The 22,811-nt window shown below is 43.8% G+C and overlaps 1 protein-coding gene across 1 annotated transcript in view; it reads right to left on the reverse strand.

Annotated features, from left to right (window-relative positions):
- The window catches only part of cachd1 (cache domain containing 1), a 76,966-nt gene that overhangs the window by 34,807 nt on the left and 19,348 nt on the right, over window positions 1-22,811 (reverse strand). Inside the window, exons 2-3 of the mRNA XM_070909157.1 lie at window positions 13,174-13,236; window positions 7,122-7,270 (exon numbers count right to left, since the gene is read on the reverse strand). Coding sequence (XP_070765258.1) covers window positions 7,122-7,270; window positions 13,174-13,236 — 212 coding nt within the window. The remainder of the gene's footprint in view (window positions 1-7,121; window positions 7,271-13,173; window positions 13,237-22,811) is intronic.

Genomic DNA, 22,811 nt, shown 5'->3' on the forward strand with positions numbered 1-22,811 from the left:
ACCATTCTCCTTCAACCCACTTTGCATAGAAGGGGTGGGCAGGCCGCTTGGTAAAATATGTGCCAGATAAAAAATACATTTGCAGCCCCTTTGAATTCCACATCAAAAAAACATATGAGATGGAGAGAAAGGAGAGAGAGAGAGAGAGAGAGAGAGAGAGGGAGAGAAAGGAGAGAGAGAGAGCGAGAGAGAAAGGAAGGAGAGAGAGAGTGAGAGAGAAAGGAGGGAGAGAGAGAGCGAGGGAGAGAGAGAGCGAGAGAGAAAGGAGGGAGAGAGAGAGCGAGAGAGAGAGAGGGAGAGAGAAAGGAGGGAGAGAGAAAGGAGGGAGAGAGAAAGGAGGGAGAGAGAGAGGGAGAGAGAGAGAGAGAGGGAGAGAAAGGAGGGAGAGAGAAAGGAGGGAGAGAGAAAGGAGGGAGAGAGAGAGGGAGAGAGAGAGAGAGAGGGAGAGAAAGGAGGGAGAGAGAGAGCGAGAGAGAGAGAGGGAGAGAGAAAGGAGGGAGAGAGAGGGAGAGAGAGAGAGGGAGAGAGAAGAGAGGGAGAGAGAGAGAGCGAGAGCGAGCATGCAGGGAGGAGGGCTTCCATTCCGATCAGACATCTTAATGAGGGCAAAAAAAAAAATCTGTTTTGCCAAAAGGCTGGACTCACAAGCACGAACAACAATACAAGAGCTGATTTATGGAATATGAAGAATAACTGTGTAAATCCAAACTCTCATCCATGAATTTTCCAAATTGAATGCACACGGTGCTTTAAATAATTCTTCCACTGAATGTGCATATCAATAATGTATTGCAGGAATGCTTGCTTGATTACCATACCTCCCAAAAGGGATTGTTCTCTATGCAGTAATTGGAAATGATCCTGAAGGACAATTCAACCGATAGACCACTCCAGTAATGGGCCTGTGAGCGTCCTTGAGAAAGATTCAAATTACAATTTACCAATGTTTCCCTGAAGTTTGACTGAAACCTTACATTTCTTATTTGCTTTAAACCCAGATTGAAGTCTAACAAATACATACAATGCATCAGTTCTGAGGAACCACAAGGGGTCTTGCGGGGGAAATTTTCCAATTTTGGAAATACAAATCTACAGTAAGACACTGGAGAAAAGACATGGAGCCTTGTAGCACAGAGTGAAACAGGCAGACGCCTCTAAATAAGGCAGCACACCTGCTGTGTTCAGCAGTTACTAGCCATCCACTGTTTATAAAATCCATTATATTAAGCTGTACCCTGCTGCAGGAACCATATATATCCACAGAGGAGGCAATCATACGCCATTCAAAAAGCCCAGTGAGTACAATTACCTTGAAGAGGCTTGCTGTTGTGCGAGCTCCAACGTCAAGAGTAATACCCTTTCTAATGTGTTGGCAATCCCTCAGTGAATAGCAGCAGTGCTGCAGGCAACATGCTAGCTGGAGAATGGTGAGTGCTTTTAAAAAAAAAAAGCTCTATCCAAACACATTCGATTGTGATATCAATATGTAGAGTGGATTTCGCAGTCGTGTTTGGTATCCAGCAGCTCTTTCACAACAAGGGAGACACCAGAGAAAAAAAACACTTTAGTAGATTGTGATCCTGTGCTCTTTGCAATGCGTTGACTGCATTAAACTGAGAGGCGTTCCTAATATTCTGGCCTCCCTCGTGTGTGTTTAAAGGGGGCGGACGCTGGGTAGGGATTTCTGGCAATACTTCACCTACTTCCAAGGTGCATGGCGACAGGGGAATAAGTCCGAAGGGGTCAAAACTCCAGCAACGCTTAGTAGCATAAAGAACAACTTTATTGTTTGCTAAACGAGTGTGGACACAATATTAGCAACACCTTTCAAAATCACGCAATCTGAAACACTAACCTCCACTAACTAGGCCTCAACAATGTCTTGTTGTCTTAAATGTTTTATTGAAGGCTGCTGTACTGAATTGCATTAGATTGTGCAGCTATGCATAATACATCAATAACTCAGTCAAGACAGTTGGAAAGTACTGCCAACAGAAATGCCATACAATAGTAGCTGAGATAACGTCACTGAAGGAATGCTTGTTGCTATGTTGTGAAAATAACTGCCTCAAAACATCACCCAGGAGGTGTATCTGAGCCTGTTACCAGTTCCAGTATGTCATGTTTGCCGTCCTTTCTATCCCCTCCTTCATTTAGACCCTCACACTACTGTCCTGTCCATAAACCTACCTACTAGAGAGGGCAAGGGAGGATCAACTAGGATTGGAGTGGGGGTATCGTACAGGATGGATTACAGACTGGTCCAATGGGGCCGGAGCCCAGAGGCTTCTGACAGTAGGCCCCTCAGCCCTGGCTGACCTGAGGGCGACCCTTGCAGTCAGAGGCCCTTTAAGCATCTCAAAAGTAAAATGCCTATAAGCACTTGAATCTGGTCCAAGTCATTACACCACAATGCAAAATTAGTAAGGAATGTTGTGAGGGCTTCTGGCAGCTACCACTCAGGTTATTCTGCCACCAGCAGTTGGTTTCAGTTGAACATTCTGTTGCTGTTAGCAACCACTACTGGCAGAGTTCCGTGGCCGTTTAACTGACATTGTTACATCCACCATTTTGTCAGATTTGTGACCAAGCAAATATGGATAAGCATCTATAATCGAATCCCCAAATACACTTGTTGGAGCATCGTCCGGAGGGACTAAATTTATCACAGCTGTTTTTTCTGTGATCAGTTTACTGCTAACCAAGCTAGCTACTATACTAGCTGCCCGAGGCTACTTTGTTGCTAATACAACATGAGTAACTGTTAAATGACTGTATAACTGTTGTGTGCTTTACTTTTTGTACCGTTACTCTTGTGAATATGTTTACTAGATTCATTCAAGTGTTGTACTACCTGTGGACACATTATGTTGTTCTTTCACTGATGATACTTAGTTACCTTGTGCCAAGAAGGGACAAACGTAAATAATTTGAGAGTAGTCTATACTTTAGTACATCTAGTTCTCTTGTTTCTGTACTTTCATATTTACAATACCTTTGGGGCTCTGTTCTGTAATCATGGTAGGGTTGCTCACTCTTAGTCTCCTTGTCCAGGACGAGGCTTTTACGGTGAACTACAAAACCTTTTTATTTTATTTTATAGATTTATGGACAATTTACTGCATTACTCAAGCTGGAAATGTGTGCCGCATACCAGTAACATTTACATTTATGCTTGGGTCGTTAATAAGCACTAGATTTTAAAGAGATCTCCCTGCATAGCTGCACGTATGTGCTGGGGGACAATAATCCTGGAGAAACAATGTAAAAGATTTATTTTGTAGGTTAAACCAAGTAACCGATTAGTCGAGGGGATCCTATGACTTTCATTTGACTAAAAACGTTTGGATTGTGGGTGACTGTTAACAGATGGAAAGAGCACTATTAAACATTACGGTGCTGAGATTTGTATAAAAATAAATAAATAAATAAATTTAAAAAAAGCCTTGGTACTGCATGCATTTGATTGAGATATTGGATGATGACTGCTATTGTTTAGACTCGTCAAAGTCTGAATGGGTATGCAAGTACCGGAAACAGGCCAGACAGTGGAGACGCAAAGACTGCTTAACCTGTCCTTGAATATCAACGTAGGAGGGGAAATCAAAAAAAAGGGACGGATTTGAAGGAAGGTGAAGAGGAAGGGAGTGTGTCATGCAAGATAAACAGAGGCTGGAAGGAGGAATAAATAAATGGAAGCAGGGAAGGAAGGGAAATGTGTAAGGGAGGCAAGGACGAGGAGCGAGGTAGGAAAGAGGAAGAGGTTGACATTAACAGAGGCATGTGGGGAGAGAGAGAAAAAAAAGTTGTGATAGTGGCCCAACATTTACACCTGTTAAGGTCACTTAAACAAACCCCCTCCCAACCTGCCTGGTATTTTGGCATCTCCCTCTCTAATGTGCAAACAGAGGTATCATCATCGAGCTGACTGAGCGACCAGAAGATCAGCTTGATGTGAGGCTCTATCTCGGAGTAGCTGCTCACTCACGCCACATGTACTCTTGATCTGGACGGTAAATCTGCCAATAGCTCAGATAGTGAGAATTCCTCATCGGAAACAGGAGCTCTGTATTAGCACTATGCTGTCTGTAATCTTTATGTTTAATTTATGAGTGAAGGTATTGGAAATTCTGCAATATCATCCCCACATATGATATTACTACATATTGTATAGCAATCCTGTGATCACTGGAGTGGAGTTAAGCATCTGGGGTTCTGTTCAGCAACGCAGGTGCATGAAAAAATAAATGCTGGTGACTTTCTCATGTTGGGACACAGCAAAAAGGAGGTGTGCAACCCAACATGCGTATAACACTTTCAGCTGAGAAACCTGCAATTAATACATTAGATATTATCTCGGTTTTGTGGTACGAACTGGAGCCACACAACGCACATCTCAGTTGTCTCGACGATATACTGTCAAGACTGCATTCTGAAAGGTTTTAGTTTAAAAGAAAAAGAAAGAAATCCTCGATATTTACATGTATAAGTCATGAGGCTAGAAGCAAAACTCTTGTCATGATTTGTGATTCCAACTGTTTTTTTTTCCTATTAAAAGAAAATCTTCCTGTCCCAAACAGAGGTGGCATATCTTATGGTATTGGAGAGTATCTGTCGAGGTTGGAAAAAGTATTTCTTCAAATTGTTGTCAAAAGGTAAGTCATGGCAGAGGCTTTATGTGAGGCGGCACCATGAGGGTATTTTTGAGCAAAATACCTGGTGTGGGAGGGAGAGCCATGAAATTTGGGACAAACATTCATGTTTCCCTTGGGATGAAATGTAATAACTTCAGCGCCTTCACGTTTCATTTGGAAATACAGGTGCTCTTTAGGCTGAATCATGGGACAAACGTCAGACTCTTGACTGAGGTCAAACACTGTGATGTGGGCATGCCTGCAGGCATCTTTAGGGAGACCTTGCCATGCTTTGTTTCCCTCCACCTTCCCTTTACCTTTCTCTTCTGCTGCTATTTTGGTAAGACAGTCATTTGTTTACCTCTTCAGGATCATATGAATAGCATTTTCCTTGCACAGCTTATCTCTTCCAGAACTACTGGTGAAATGAGACCGCTAAGTGCCATCTGGGCTGCTCCCAAGCACACTTCTCACTTTTACAGCTGCATAGCAATGGGACTGTTGAAATGAGTTTGCACGTTAAAACCATAAACATACAGACACACATGCACACACACACCAGCTCTACCCGTCACAGACATTTGCTATTTTCAGGTACAGCCTGTCGCTGAGGCCGAGCAGTGATTAAAGCATACCACTGGGCGCTAAGCACTGCCCTCGGTGGCCTCCCTGTGAAATGATAGCCTGCTAGCTTGACGGCTAACAGACACGGACACCCTGTGAACCACCTGATCCCCCTCTAAACTGGCTGACCTGACCGAGACCCCCAGAAGCAGCTGATGCCTGAGACTAATGAAGGACACTCTGAAGTGGACTACAGAGAGCTTAAGTCCCGTCCCAATTCTGGCACAGGTCCCCTGAAATGACTATACTAGCCATTTTAAGAACAACAATGATTTTGTTTTTGCCTACAGTCAGTTTCAGACACACAGCAGGAAAATATCGAAGCGTAATCTAACCTAAGAGGTGCTTGATTCTTCAGCTAGCTTCGCTGATGCAGAGTGCTAAATGATTCGGCATACTGCTCCTAAAAGTATCTCACGGTCCTGCCTAAACCCAAAAAAATAAAAGCGAGAGAGCTCCGTGCCTTTTTCCTCCCCCGAGGAAGATCCTTTGAAGTTCAGGGATCCGTCAGACTCAGCTTCAGTTTGGTATGTCCACCCCCCGCCAACCACCACCACGTGACCTCCCCTGCATCATTCCATCCTTCCTACCTTCCTACATCCTTCTTATATAATCTTTTTCTCAACAGTTTCTGCCTCAAACTGTCTCTCAAAGCTGTAAATCCTTGGGTTTAGACTGCACATGTCAGGGCATAAATACAACACGTTTGCGTGTGAGCAGCTGCTGAATGTATGTACAGTATGTCGTGTGCATGATTCGGCTACAGGTGGCCGGCGGCCTTGAGCCAGGCAGCCTCCTCTCTGCACGGCTGGAGAAAAGACAGGTGACCTTGCAGCCTGTGAAGTCTGCAGCGCGAAAACTTCAGAGAGCAAAAACTGGTTACATCGGCTGATAAAGGGGGGGGGGGGGGGGGGGCAGAAATGGAGAGAGAGCGAGAGAGAGAGGGGATGAGGGGTAGAGACAGCTGCTGCTCTGTAGATTAGAACTGAAAGCAGCTCTCTCTCTTTCTCTCTCTCTCTCTCTTTCTCTCGGCTTTGAACTGCGTTTTCGCCTGCTGGAGTTGGTGATTGGCTGAAAAGCTGGGCCTACGCTACAGGCTGGGGCAATTTCAAACTCTCTCAGTGGAGGACTTCCATCTGACATATTCAGTCTCACACCCAGTTTCATAAAAATAGACACTTTTGTCATGTGGGCGCCCTTTTCACAAACCTCATTTTGGTCTGAAAATCCAATTTTGTGTCATTTTGACATTAATAACAACATGCGTGTTTCAAAAGGTTTAGAAGTTTTGACATTTCATGATGAAATCAATTATCTAGTGAATATGAGCTGATGCCATCAAATCTCCGGGCTTTCAAAAAAAACATCATTATCCACGAAAAGCCAATATCTCGCTGCCTTCCTGGGCTCCAGGTACCATAAAACGTTTTAATGTCAAAGTGCACTGCAGCAAAGCAGAAACTGGCACGACTACTGACTAGGTTCTGAAATAGTGGTTAAGTTTAACGCTGCCCAATATCAGAGCGTGCCAGCACCGCTCAAGGCTGTACATTATGTGATGTAATCCAAAGACGAACAAGGGAGGCATGGGGATTTGTGTGCGTGTGTGTGTGTGTGTGCGTGTGTGTGTGTGTAGTTGAAGCATAAAGCAATGTATAGGGAGCTGAGTGCAGGTGCTAACAGTGGGAGGCGGGTTCACAGACAGAGAATAAACCTCCTGCAGAGATTTTTGTGGGAGTGTTATGAAAGAGTATTATGAGAGAGACAAAGAAAGAGAGGAAAGTGTGTGTGTGTGTGTGTGTGTGTGTGTGTGTGTGTGTGTGTGTGTGTGTGTGTGTGTGTGTTAAGGAGAAAGTTACTCACTCCATCATAGACGCAGGTATGGAGCAGCAGTCCTGTATCGCAGTGAGTGGAGAGGTGAGGTGAGCGGTGTACGAGGCCTCCACCACCTGTTTGTTCCTGTTCACCACATCCAGGTAGCGGTTAAACTTCTCACGGATCTTTTTGGCCAACTGCAAAGGGGAAACACAGACGCATTATAGAGACAATGATTAGTTTAGTGGTGACAGGTGAAAGATCACAAGTATTGCATCAAAGGATCTGCACAAGGACACACACACACACACACACACACACACACACACACACACACACACACACACACACACGGGTAGATCAATGCCACCAAGCCTGTTCAAACTCAATTAGTACTGACACCCAATAAAAGCAGTGATTACAAGTTGGGTTTTGTTAACTGTGGTTCTAAGGTGTTGCACATTAGTAGCACATGCTGTGGGAATAGTGGGAACCTGGTGACACCGGAATACCAGAAACACACACCGCTGGCTTCCTACCAGGGAAGAGGGGATCAAGTTAAGCAGTTCTTTAAAATTATGGGCTATAAACATTATGCAAGTCTTTCTATAAATTCTAAAATTTCTGTAATTTGGTCAGCTCGTATCTTATGATTTATGTATATACTATACTATATCATTTTAAAAAAAAGGTTACAACCCTCATACACAATACTTCACTTACTACTAACTGTACTTTACATTACATTGATGTACGTCATATCAAAGTGAAAAACTGCAGTATCACCAGGTGCTTACAGAAAGGACACATAAAATACACACAAACACTTTGTGTCTGTTTATCACAATGTTAATATATTTTAATTGTGTATTTAACCGTATTTCTGCAGGTCAGAACAGTTTACTTTCAAGCCTTTCCATTCATTTGTCTTTTGTCCACACTGTATCTTATTTGCTGCCAACTCAATCTATTTCTATTTTTCTTTTTTTAAATAAATCTCAATTTATTTTCTTAGCTGCTTACTTCTCAAGCGCATCTCCTTCGCTCTTTCTTTTTGCTGCTTTGTTCTCAAACAAGCTTCCTTTCACTGTGACCCCTGCCTTTATTCTGTTTTTGAGCTTTTAATATAAATAGCTGACTCCTAAATTTAGCCCTCTTTCCGCAACAGTGACGTGATGGATCTTAAGGTAACACTAGAATTGTACATCGGTGCAAAGCACCCAGTGCTGTCTCTGTCCTCAGGTTGCCAGAAATTTAACTCTACAAACCTCAACACCTAAATTGTATCTGTGCTTATAATTTCCTCAAAACTACAAATCTGGCAAATGAGTGACTATAGACTTTTATATAGACACACACACACACACACACACACACACACACACACACACACACACACAATCAGTCAATTCTGAGCGTCCAACATCCATGCATACACAAGTACACACATACAATTCAATAATCACAAATGAAGCTGAGCAATATTAAAGACCTCAGGCTGTGTGAAATCCATCACTGTTAAAAGCAGAGCCGTGTGATGGATGTCTGAGGCTGCAGAACCAAAAATCACTCTCCATTTCCACACAGCACACCCTTCATCATCTTAATGAGAAAATCCACCCTAAAATACAACACAGGGCCAATATAATGTGAAAGTTGGGAGCGGAGGCATTGTAAATATTTGTGGAAAAGCTGTTTTTAGGTTATAACATTCCAGTTCTTATATATGTTAAGATGGTTCTACCGCCTGCTATCTTGTGTAGTGCATTCATGTAGGCTGTATTTCGTTTTGCGAATGCCTTGCACAATTCACATTTTAAATACACTATTGAGAAAAATCTAGAGAATCCTGTTTTATGGTGTAAATTACCTTTAAAATGCATGAAACCCAGGAAGGACAAAAATGGTGTTTCTAGTTAACAAAGGCATAACAGCTAATTCAGTCTGTGTTTACTCGGGCCCTTCATGCAGGCCCCTGGACATGCATACATTATACTTTGTCTTTCTTCCTCTGAAGGACTGGGTTCTGGTTGAGCACACATCTCACAGTGCTCTTTGAAAATGGGGTTCCAGCTCCTTTGGGGAAACTAATAACCAGCTCTGTAGCAGCCTCCTGGGGGACATTAATAACCAGCGCACCAGCAGCTCTTCACAACAGGTTCCTGTTCTTGCTTTCTTTTGCCAAAATGCCTTGAAAGGATGTTATGGGGAATTGTGAGGAACTCACATCCACTTAATCTGAAACATCACATGCATGTAATCTGTTACAGATTATCCTCTTAACTTGAAAACTGTCACACCATCCATTGGTTTACTCAAGATCTTTCAAAGAACTAATTACTAGTTAGAACTCGTCTAAAACCTGTGACATATTTCAGAAATGATGTGGTGAGCACTGAGTTGTGATGTTTTGAGACACCTTCATGCATAGAAAAGGAGTTATTATGGTTCTGAAAAAAATGGAAACTGGATTTTTTGGGGTACATAATGAATGTATCACACATCCACCTAATGTTTTCAGCAGGTATCTATAGCTGGACATCAGTGAAGTATATACTGTGTTCTGCCACCAGCAGTTGGTTTCAGCATTCTGTTTGGGCCACAGTGGCCATCCAATCAGCTTCTAAAGAACTCAGGGATGATTCAAGCAAAAGGGATGTATTGAGAAAGTCGCACCAAAGCGTCAGAATATGTGCAAATTTGCAAATGTGCAAATCAAGTTTCTTTCTTTCACAAAAATTCATCATAAAGGTATTATGTGTGCATTGATGGCAACATTAACAGAAAAAAATGTAGGAAAATGGCAGTGGTCTGAATACTTTCCAAAGCCATTGTAAGTTACCTACTCAGCCTAGTTGAATACAGAAAAAGGCTTATTTCCACAGTAACTAGACCCCCTTTGTTCACATCCCATAATTACCGGTGCCTGCAAAAGGGCTGCGATTCAAGCCAGGAACAGGGAAATGCACCGCGACCCACTGACCGCTTGTACACCTAATCACCCGTCCGCTATTCCTATTAGGGGTTTAACAGGGGCCTGAGGCACAGCCCACAATTACTCCTACTCCACCACAAGGAACACACACACACACACACACACACACACACACACACACACACACCAAGACACTAACATGTGCGCTCTCACACACGGACATAAAGTTAAACACATAAACGTGGTACTCCCCCACACACAGTACGGTCCATGCATGGCAGCATGGCAATTAGCTGCAGTGGACTTTGTATTAAAAAGGGGAAAATGGGCCAGTGTTCAGCGGAGGAGTGTTTCCATAGCCGGGGGAGAGAGAGAGGCAGAAAGGAGAAAGTAAGACTTGACTTTTAACAGAGCGACTAAAGAGAAACCAGAAACTCCGAGCCGTGCAAGTTAAAGCTTCGGTTACAGTCTGCCACAGTTCAACCAAAGCAAACCTGCGCTCTGCAGATCAACCACACTCTCCAAAACACGGGGCTACCTCTCTCTCTCTCTACTCTCCGACCCATCCAACCAGCTTTCAGGGTTTGCAGCGCCCAGTGGGGTTGGTCCAGCCGCAGAACGGGAGTGAGTCGAAAGGGCGCACCCTGAAATCTTGAGCTGGAGTTATGAGGTTTGCCAGCCAGCCTTCAACCACAGCCACTGGCAGTAGTGTTTATGGCAAGCCCAAGACCTACTTTGCAGTGCAGGGATGAGGTTATAGTAGGGATGCGTACGAACAGTGGGACACTAGTCGAGTTCTGCAGAGCTTGGAAGCTGTGAGCACACAAGCGGACACTTGACTGCACATTTTGTTATTTAATTAGTGCATTTTCACTGGTGTGAGAAGTGGACATGTTGCTTCCACTGATTGTCTAAAAGGTTTGTTAAAGTGCTGACGCTTTACCGATGGTGATGTAACTATTCAGCATGATTCGATAAAGTAAGACAATGTCTTTTAATGCAAAACTGGAAAAACGTCCTGCTAAAAAATGTGTCTTACAATAAGATAGATGATTACAGCTAGATACCACACATCAAGCTGAGGCTGTGGGTTGTTTGCTTAAATGTAATTTTATATGTTAAGAAAAACTGACTAAATGTATTAGATTTACAGTATATGGCAAGATCAGAAATTGCAAAGATGACTGCACTGGCTTGTTGTAGGTATTAGTGGTCTTATGCCTACAACTGATATCCTCAATGCAGGAATACATGCAGTAAAACAATAACAATGGTGGACACAACATGTCAGCAGTGTAGACCTGACGAAATGGTGACATAATCAAAATCTCATTTTTCACTTGAATGGAACCACTTTTGGTTGTCCTTTTCCTTCCATTTCTCTAAATGTCACCTTGTGAAGGCTGCATCTACCTGGACTGAGGCTGACGGCCGTAACACTCCCTCACACACAAAGCCGGAGTGGTAGACTGAGCTGATGCTGAATGCCACTCTGTCAATTTGAACACCTCACGTGGGTTCATAAACAACTAGTTGAACTGGTTCAGTATTACGTGTCTCTAAAATGTGTTGAACCTTTCTCACGTCAGACCACGGCAGGTGAAGCAAGTGCATCCAATTATTGAGGCATTTCCCTCTTTTGAACACAATTTCATCGCAATTCATCCTATAGTTGTAAGACTGACAGGCCCACATTGCCATTTCTGAAGCCACGCTGCTAACAGGGCGAAAAACTGAGCATGCTTCAGAACTAGCTGCAAGCTGCATTGCATGCATGTGAATGGTGGACCAGCACGGAAACATTAACAGTCAAGCAGTTCCCCCTCTGACGGCACATGTCATCGGGTAAAACAAGCAGAATAAATCAACAGAATAGACTGATAGACAGCAACAGACACAACGACGGAGACAGACAGAGAGAGGGACGGCTTGTGTCATTAGAGAGGGGCAGATGTCTGCGTGTCTCTCTGAATAATGAATTTCCAGGGGAGAGCCAGTGGCTCCTCTCTGCAGCCCCTTGCCCTCGCTCCCTGCTCTCTCCCAGCCCTCTCTTCCTCTGCAGACCCACTCCTAATTGAGCCTCACTTTGGCTCACGGACACAGCCCCTCTGCCCAGAGCTGTCATCTGAATTAGTTGGCGTCTCCCTCAGACGGGGTGCAGCTAGAATGTATGGCCACTCTTTGAGCTGGCCATGGAAATAAAATAGTTCAACTATTCCAACAAGGACGGACTGGGACGGATGCTTATTTCTGTGAAAGGAGATGTTTTTTGAATACGCTTATTCCATACCGAGTGAGACTTGCACCACAGGTTATGGTTATTGCAATGACTCTACAGCCTGGAAACACTCTACAGATTATTTTTGTGCAAGTAGGCAAAGAAAAGGCTACATTTCCATTGAGAAGAAGAAGAAGAGGCGATGCTTCGAGGCCAATATGAGCTAGCTGCCTGCCAGGCGAGAGATACTATACATTTCACACACCTGCAGTGACACAGATGGATACACTAGTGCACACACAGAAACACCGTCACAGGAGAAATGCAAACAAACATCAACCTGTCTGTTCTTGCTGGTGGCTGTTTACCAGTCTGGTGTTTACTGTCACTCTTCCAAGATCCCCGAGTGCAAACACACACACACACACAAATATACGCCATGCCTGCACACACAATCATGTTTGACTTGACGCCGGACGCCAGAAATTCTGAGCATTGCTTTTCCGATCTAGGAGCAATATGGCACACGCGAATGTTGGCCTGTGGATTTAAGGTCATTTGAAACAAATCCTCCCAATTTCTGGCGCTGCTCCGTTTGTTTCCAAAAAACATGCCATTCTCTCCTTCAAGCTCTGCACTCACATTGTGAGCCGAGGGAGAGAGAGAGAGAGAGAGAGAGAGAGACAGCGCACAGACAAGTGGAAAAACAGACAGAGAACTTCAAAGCCAATGAGACAGCAGCCGTAGAATTTTAATAAACCCCATTTTTCCTCTGATGTGTGAGTGTGAGTGTGTCCGTTCATTGCTGCGGCTGCTGAATTGAACACTACACAAGGCCACAAACGGACACCATCCACTGCACATGCATGCACAAACAGGCAGATACACACACACACACACACACACACACACACACACACAGGAAAGGAGAAGCCTTTGTTACTCACCTGCTGCACTTCTGTCTCTCCGTTTGATGTCTTCTCGGTGTACACAAACGAGTTGAAAATCCTCTGCAGAGAGACAGAGAGAGAAGGAAGCAGAGACGGTGAGGTTAGACCAGGAGGGATGCTGAACATTCGGATCCAATAACTGAAAACCATCACTTGAGGAAGAGTATTGGCAGAGTTCCTTTATAGAGATAGATTTTGGTTTCGGGTGTTGTTGAGCAGAGACCTTTGTTATCGACACTCGGGGATTACGTCGACAAAAGCTGGCAAAATTGGGGATCAGTGAAAAGAGGGCATTTGCAAAAGTCCCTGTGGGCATCTGCAAACGATTGTATTATTATCACAAGGTTACCAAAGAGTTCAAGCGTTCACACCTTTGCGTGTTCGGCGCCATGACTGCACTTCCTCACTTTTGTAAAGAATCCTGTCAAACCGGGACCTTTTTGAAGTTGCATGCCATTAATTCTAATTAAGCATGCCAGCTATAATGAAGCCGCCACCGGGGCTGCTGGGTACCGAACTTTGAGTGCAGAATGTGTCAATTATTCATGGGCGTCACAAAGTACCAAAAGTGGGAAATGAATGTGTTTTAATCAGTCCTGTTTACACTTTCTTTGCACAAATTGTTCCTGACAATTTTATCCTGTATTTTAGAAATCTACATTTATTATTTCTGACATTTTGAATGATATCCTGCCCTGTCCCAAAGCAAAACACACACAAACAAACAAGCAAACCTGTAACAGCACTTTCATGTAAATCAACGCTTTGCCCATCACACTTGAGCAATTTCTGTCAGACACAAGCTCTTTAAGGAAGCGACGGTGTCACCCTTGCACCCCCGCACAATCCGTATTTATACATGCTTCAGCCAGTGGTTTTAGAGTTATGTGTCCAAATGTGACAGCGAAACAGTCAACACACAACACGTGTGCAAATACATTAAAACATGTCAGGTTTACAACTGAGACAAATGATCCTCTGTAGTAGTGAAGAGAAATCCAGTGAAAATGGCGTCACTTATTTGTCAGTGAACTTTGCTGGCTTATAAATAACTACTACTACAACCCAAATGTGATGTATTTAGAGGTCCCCAGGGCGTGTGGGTGGTGTTGTATTATGATAATGCCTACAGGTAATTAATAACACCCAAACAGACTTCACAGAATCAGACGGAAAAGGCTCAGAGTTACCGCCTTGATTCTAGCTCCAGAGCGCGGCAGACGTTAGCATTTCTCTGCTCAGACAGGTGCATCTGGAGCCGTTTTATTACTGGTCCAGAGAGAATGATGCACCTAGTGATCTGCCAAAACAACTAACCCACAGACCCAGACAGCATGGTCCTGTCGTTTACATCAGCTCCTGGGTTGGGGAGGAAAATGAGTCACCTGTCGAAATCGGAGGGTCAGCCATAACACAGAATGAAGGTTTTCATAAGCCCGAATCACAAGGCGATGTTAAATTTCCCCCTTCACCTTCCAGACTGAAACATTTTAATAGTCCCTGATTTATATTGTTAGGTGAATGGGAAGCGGAGCAAATGAGTCCTGGTGTGACCTCAGCCTCAACACACGCTAAGAGAGCCCCTGAAAAACATTTTAAGAGCTGCCTGAATCAGACACACACACACACTTTTATTCAGATGGTCTCCGGGGCCCCATCAGCTAAACATTCTCTCTCTTACTTCCTGACACACAAACACACACACACACCCCTCCCAAACACAAGCAGCAGTACTGTGTGGCAGCTACAAACAGAGTCAAACTAATGTTTGTGTTGAGGCAGCAGGTAGGCAGGTGTTTCACTGTAAGCCGCCCCAATGCACACAAAGCCTTAAATTACCTGGTTCCCCACGGCAACCATTTCCCCGCTGCCTGTCCACACCTTTTGTTTGACACATTCCAGAGGACACCAGTTACCCAGAATGCACCACATCCAACTAACCTGGAGCTGATTCACAATAGACTGTTATTGCCTAGCCATGGATACGCCTTTCAACAGATCCCTACAAAGCATCGCAAAACAAAGCACGGTTTCACACCATTAAAGGGAACAGTGAGCAGTTCCTTTAAGATACTGTAGCCTCCTAAACATCAGAGGAACCTGACTTATACCAGGATGCTGAAAAAGTATATATAGTAGTTTTGCACCGCCTCTGCAACTTAATGGCACCATATTGAAAGTAAGGCCGTAACTACTGATTATTTCCATGATCCATTCATCTGCAGATTATTTTTGATTTAAAACTGGAAGATATACATAGCTGTTTCATGTGCTTCCGTCTGACCAACAGAACAAAACATACAGATATTCAGGTCATTATAATGCAAGACAGGGAACAGCAGCAGACTCTGACATTTGAGAGGCTGAAACCAGCAAACGTTTTCCCATTTTGGCTTGAAAATTGACTTTTATCGATTATCAAAAAAAGTTGCCAAACTATTTTCTGCTCATCAACGAACTGATTAGTCGTCGTAGCTCTAACTGACAGATACCTTCGTGGAATAAAACGGGGACACGCACACCAACACAGAGAGACACAAAGTCAGGCAGTAACAGATGCAGCCATGCGCCAAACTCTCCTTACAATGCCCTCTTCCGAGACATAATCTCAAGCCGGTCAGTTAGTGCTCTTGTAGAGTAAGTGTCAAACGTAATTTCTGAAAATTCAATTATGCCTAATGTGGCCCATAAACGCCAGCTGGCATGAAGGGAAACACAGTGCTAATTGTCAATCTGTCCTCCACAGAACTTAAACAAAGTGCTCAGTTTTAATCCTGATTGTCTAAATGGAGTCAGCGGTCCTTGTTATGACTGTTTTCGAGCATATTCCTTTCATTTTTACAGAGACCAACGCAAAAGTGCGATACAAACAGTTTCATTATGTTATTATGACACACACACACAGCTGCATATTTCACTACTGGGTTATTTACAAAGTGCAAAACCAAGCCCAGACAGTCTACTGTTCCACACCCTTCTTGGTGGAAAAAAAGCGAGAAGGTCCAAGATGTAGAACTGTCAAATAAACACGAACAAGCACACACACACACACACACACACAAACAGAGCTGCCACTACTTAGCAGGAGTCGTGTGCTTTCAAAACACTACACTAACAAAACACAGGGAATGGGAGGGGGGGGGGGCACTGGTATGGTGAAATCCTTTGTTCCCATTAAACCAGCAATCCTGAAAAATTGGGAACAAATCCCGAAGAGAGAGAAAGCTCCTGTTGTTGATAAGCCACAGGTTAGCTGTCTTTCCCCCAGTGCCTCGAGTGTTTGTTGTTAGAGCTGCTTTGCGGTTTTCACAGCTATGTAGCAGCCAGGGAGGAATGCTTGGCTCTGAAACCTGAGAGGCCTGAGGCTGCCTAGGCCACCGTGGGCCTGTGGCCTCCGCTGACCCATAATCAAACACTGAAATGTACACAAACACATACACACCGGCACAAGAGGCGCGCACACAGGCTGACTGCACAGTGTCAGGGGTGCACTCAGACTTCCGTACACAACACCTTACTGGGCTGGGCAGTATAGAAAAAATAAATATGAGAGATACCAGGAGATGAGAAAAATCAACATTTACATTATCCAGTGGATGCCCAGCACACTGATGGGAAGTCAGATATTCTGGTAGAAATTCGACTTTGTACATGTGTTTTAGTTTTAATTTCTTCAAAAAAAAGAAAAAAAAATGTGAGTCACAACTATAAAATAAAGAAATCCCACGAAATCTTAAACAATATATAACATACGTACATCTGTATATTCTCCATCTGTCTAACCCATAAGGGCAGCGGGAAACAACACTCAAAGGCAGGGAAGAAGACCGCACGCCAGTAAACATAGGATGTAAACAACACCGGATTTAAAAATCGGCTTTGCGAATGTTTTATGGAGGAGGGAGATGCACTCAACACGTTTGTTAGAACGCGCTTTGGCGAGTAACACTGAATGCCAACATGACTTTTGTTTGTTTACATGAAAACTCCACAATCAGAGACATCTTAACAGACCCTGGATCCAAATAGGCAGCTTTCTCAACGCCAAGCTCACAAGAAATGCATTCAAACGTCCGCCCATTGATCACAGAGCACCAGCCGTTGTCTCGCTGGGCCAGCTTTTGAATCCGTCCACCTTGGGGTTAACCTTAACCACCACAGACGAGTGGTTCACATGAGCGACTAAACCTCAGTGGAAGCTCAAACAGAGATAAATACCAAAACCTGTGTTGTTTCAACCCCCGAAGCATATTTGTTCTGACGATACAGGGTGGTCGGCTGTTGCATGTATTCGAGGAACTGGCTTATCATTGAAACTCTTTCCAGCTTTCTCCAGACTTATAACTTAACCTGCTCCCCCTCTCAATTATAGGAAAACAGGAGGATTAAGATTGAGCAGATTTACACATGACAAGAAAAACTTGAGCTTCAGTACATGCTGTTGATGTGTGGCTTCTCCCCCCCCCCCACAATCTTGTTACAGCAGCTTAATTCAGTGGTTAAACCATGGGAACCCTCCGTGTATGTGGCATCCATTTAATTGGGCCTGCCTCTTCAGCTCTTCTGTCAGGCTCTCTTGGGCATGCCATAAACTTCCCACAAGAGGCTCTTCTCCTTTAAAGAGACTTCTTTTGTTCTTAGTGGGGAATAAAATCCAGACAGATGACTGACGATACCAGGCCTAAGACAGAGACGTGTTTTTGTCAGGGGAAGCACGTGGAGAAACAGGCACAGCGTCACAGCGTAAACGAGAAGTGAAGGAAAGATGGAGCAGACTGTGGAGGGGAGGCAGGAAAGAGGAAGTGGAGGCCGACTGCAGTGGTGGGGCTGAATTGGGAATACACCTATTAGCAATTCCTCCATCTTCAAAGGCCAGAGTGGAGCCGTAAGCCACACCACTTTGGAATAGGACTGAAAAGCATGCATACGCGCACACACACACACACACACACACACACACACACACACACACACACACACACACACACACACACACACACACACACACACACACACACACACACACATTAATCCTGTCTTTAGGGCTTGTTGATCAGTGGTTCAAGGTTTATCTGTGAACACACTGGAGGGCAAAATGGGAGCATCAATTTGGGTGGGGCACAGCTCGAATGTGTGCGTGTGTGTGTGTGTGTGTGTGAGAGCCAAAGTAACAATGTGCCCATGTGCAGACTGTGAATGCAGGCTATGCAAAGGAAAACATGCACAGGCCTAGCGCACATATGTGTAGTTCATCTGCTGCTCGGTCTGTCACTACAGGCTTCTCATTGTAGGAAATTTCTGTGAATGTGAAAGTCACACACACACACACACAAATTTCACATCCACACATTAGGCTGCAGTGTAGATGTTTGGGAGCTGTAGGGCCAGAGAGATTGGTTTCCATACAACTGACAGATAAAAGCCTAAAGCCCAAGGGAGAGTAACTGCTGCTTCCTCCATGCTGCTGGTATACAGCTCAGCCTCGCTCCTTCCTTCAGTGCTTTATCCCCCCCCCTTGGCTTTTCCGCTCACCCTCCCCTCCCTGCCCCCAGCCAAACTCTCCGCTCAATGCACTACAAAGGGCTGGAGCTGGGGATGCAGCATCAGAGCTTCGCCTCTGATGTGCGTGTTGTTGTTTTTTTTCCGAGACTCTTTGCCATGTCTCAATCCCCAACCTCGCCCTCCCATCTCGATTTTTTCCTGAACACTACAAAGCAGAGTCAGGAAACAGGCACCTGGGAGTGGAAAAGCGGGAGAGGGGGGGGGGGGGGGGTTGATGGAGAGCACACTTATTTTTCGCAATACAACAACAACAACAAAAAAAGTCTGAAATAATTGCACCTGCAGTTTGCAGCTCCATGACTCATAGACAAGAAAAGAAAAGAGCATTTGCATTCATTTATTTTTCTACGGGGATAAACCTGGTGAACTAACCTCGAAAACTCAGAAATGCTTTAAAAGTATTCCGTGTTTCCTCTCAATTATAACTATGCACAACACAACCTCGGCTCAGTTAGACACCAGATAACAGATGCAATTCTGGTTCTGGTGAATGTCTTTTACTTCGCTTAAAACACAACTACAGTCACGCCAGGAGGACGCCGTGTGTATGGCTGATGAGTCTCTTTTAACCAGTGGAACATTTAGATGTGGCTATTGTAAAGTTACAGTTTTTACTACTACTACTGCAGTTCCCCTCAGCTCCACAGCTCAATGTTTTGGTTTCACGGCCTGCAACATTGCTGTTTTGGTTCAGTCTCTCTTGTTGTGGCCAAATCAATTAATGCAGGTTTAAGTTTCTCAAAACTAAAAGCTGTCAGTGAAGTTGTTTTATATTTATATATATATCTATATATATGTGTCTCTCTTTGTTGCTAACATTTATCATTGGACATAAAGCAGGTTTGTTAGCTTCTGCCGGGTCATTGGCACGTCCCTTGTTAGAAACACGTTTTCGTTAGCTACAGATTTTAGGGGGAATATAAAGGAATCAATATCTCGTCTTCCCATGAATTCAAACAAATCTCACCGAAGTTTGATTGCTTGCTTAATGCACAACACAAGGCAGGCAAATCCAGTGCAGATTTCCACAGCATGCTTTAGTGACTGTGGAATGAATCTGAATTCAAAGTTGTGACAATGGCACCATGACAAAAAGAAAAAAGACATGTCAAATGTGGATCTCTAAATGTCACTATGACGGCCATAGCGAAACCAAACCCTTGCTAATTAAGTGGGTCTCTATTTCAACCCAGCGGAGCAGGTTCGCTAATTAAATGACTAGCCGTCAGTGTCTGCCAACTGCTTGCTGCTGCATTTAGGAGGGTGCTGGGGGTCAATTTAATTAGCTTGAATCTAACTAACGGACAACCGGAGGCAATGGCTCCAAAGCCCCGGCCCACACACTGCGTTAGAGTGGGGAGTGCGTGTGTGTGTGTGTGTGTGTGTGTGGGCAGCTCTCATCTACTGTGCTCCATTTTCAATCCTCTATACGTGTGTTTGTGTGCTTGTGGACGTTCATGTGCACTTGGAAAAGTGGCAATAAAGAGGGAGGACTGCTGCCACATGCGGAAATGATTCCTAGCCTTTACATCTTCATGAAAAAAAAACAAAAAAACATAACTTGGTTGTCATAGTAATGTGCCTTAAAACTGTAATGGATAAAACAGTTCAATGTTCTAAATCCCAGGCTGCACTGGGTGCTTCACTGAATGATCACACTTGTGATGTCCATCATGAACCCCCCACTTTTACACCTCACTGTCATGCTGCTGATGCTGAACTGCTACTATGCTGATTTCAGTCATAGTACCACTGAGAAAGAAAGTAAAATGATTGGAGCTTCAATCAGAATCTGATGTGGTAATATGAAAAGCTGATGTGGCCACATTGATGTGCTCCAATGTGATCAATTGGCACTTAGGGGGGAAAAAGAATTAACTGATTTTTTTCTTTTTAAAAGTTATAACGAAGCACATTGCAATTGCGTGGGCCCTGCATCCAAGCACTGAGGGCGTGGTGGTGGTTTCAGCCTGCTGTCATAGTATCCAGCGTTGGGACATAAAGTGAAGACTGGGAACCCTTTCAACATCTGATAAGTCCAAGACCGTGAACAAATGTGTCACACTGACCACATATGATGGCTGTGCAATATGGAGCAACTTATAAAAATAAAAAAAAAGCAACACAAAACACACCTTCCAGACGAGGCACGCCACTAAAAGAGGAGTAAGTCAGTATTTATTTGACATAACAAAGCTGCTAGAAAAGGCAACAAGGAAAGAGACCTGGAGTTGCGAATCTATTTTAATGCTTCTGAAATATTTCTGGAGATGCTGTGAACCGTAATTTCACCTTTGATGCAGATATCAAATGAACCCAAATACAAAAACACACGACACAAACGTTCAAAGCAAGGATTTGTTCAGCAGCTGTTTGTTTTTTGGTGCGAAATTTCTTTCTTTCTTTTTGTATCCGGGCTGCAACTAACAATTATTTTCATTAAAAAATCAATCAGTTGGTCTATAAAACATCAGAAAACAGAGCAAGGCGATGTCATGAAATGTTTTTGTGACCAACAGTCCAAAACCAAAATATTCAGAGTTTACTATATTGAAAGACCCAGAAAAGCACCAAATTCTCACATTTGCGGGCCTGGAGCCGTCATATGTTTAGCTTTTTTGCTTGAAGACACCTTAAATGATGAATTAATTACCAAAATAGTTGGCAACTTCTTTTCCTTTTGATCGACTAAGAGTTGGGGGTTGCATTTATTTAGCTTGGTTCTACATATTATACTGCTAAAACCAACTACTTTTAATATTTTATTTCTGTTTGACATATTTATTGAACCAACAAGCCTGAAAACCCAAAAGTGCTCTCCAAAAAGTTTCAACAAAACAGAGTCATAGCACTGCCACATGTTAGCGACTGTAACCAACTCCCTAAAGGGGGACAAAGAGAGAGTTACACAAGTGGTTTAAACTCACATCTACAGATGCTAGAGATATTATTCATGCAGAATCAGTGCAAAGACCTCTAACTGGAGTTTCTTTATCTCCCTCTCCCTCATTCAACAAGGGTCTCGTCCAGTCCAATGTGGTGGGAGGATGAAGCTTGTCAGCGATCGGGTGCTGTGGTTCTGAAATAACAAGACCCCCTTTTGTCCAAACAGCATCAGAGCCAAGAGAGAGAGAGAGAGTCACCGCCATGCAGATCCTAACAGCCTCTCCACCACCCCCTACACCTACCCGAGAGGCTCTCGGTCTCTCTGCCTGGGATGTTTGCTCTCCCTCTCCACCAGACAGGATATAATGCTTTCCACATGTGAGAGAAAAAAGGGAGGGAATGCAGGGTGGAGGAGAGAAGAAGGGAGGACAGGGGGGGACGAGGGAGCTGTGGAAAAGTGGGGCGGGGTCTGACTCGAGCAGTAAAGAAAAGAGAAAGATAGCAGAGCCGTGGTCTGATAACTTCACCACACCAAAGTCAGACTTCTTGCTTATTTGAAGCTGTGAGCACTGATGTAAAATTGGAACATCCACTGGCCTTTATTTGATTGTCGGGCTGCGACTAACGATTATTGATTCTTTTGTCCAACAACAGTCCAAAACCCAAAGACTCTTCATTTACTATCATAAATGACAAAGAAAAGCTGCCAATCCTCACATTTAAGAAGCTAGAACCAGCAAATGTTTGACATTTTTGCTTGAAAAAAAGACTGAAACGATTAACCGATCATCAAAATAGTTGGCAATTCATTTTCTTGCGATCGACAAATCAATTAATCGACTAATTGTTGCAGCTCCAAGGACATCAGAGGTACAAATGATCCATCTTGACATCCATCATGATTTTAATTTATTTACTTTTTCCATCCATTTTCTGCAGTTCAAAATGCTGTTCTGCAGCCAACTCCAGACATTCATTGGTGTTCAAATAAAAAAAACATTAAGAGTAAACATGACCGTAGAAGGCCCACGTTGTGGACATTTTCCCTTCTTGTCTCCGTGAAATCAAACATCTAGCAATGTCTGGTATTGCCCCATTTAGCTCTCCTCCAGGACAAAGGACGGTAATGAACCGTCTGAATTGTGGCTCCGCTACAGTCCAAAAATAAGGCATTGTGACTCAAATGA

This window comes from Enoplosus armatus, chromosome 7, assembly GCF_043641665.1.
Source record: "Enoplosus armatus isolate fEnoArm2 chromosome 7, fEnoArm2.hap1, whole genome shotgun sequence".
NCBI classification, from domain to species: domain Eukaryota; kingdom Metazoa; phylum Chordata; class Actinopteri; order Centrarchiformes; family Enoplosidae; genus Enoplosus; species Enoplosus armatus.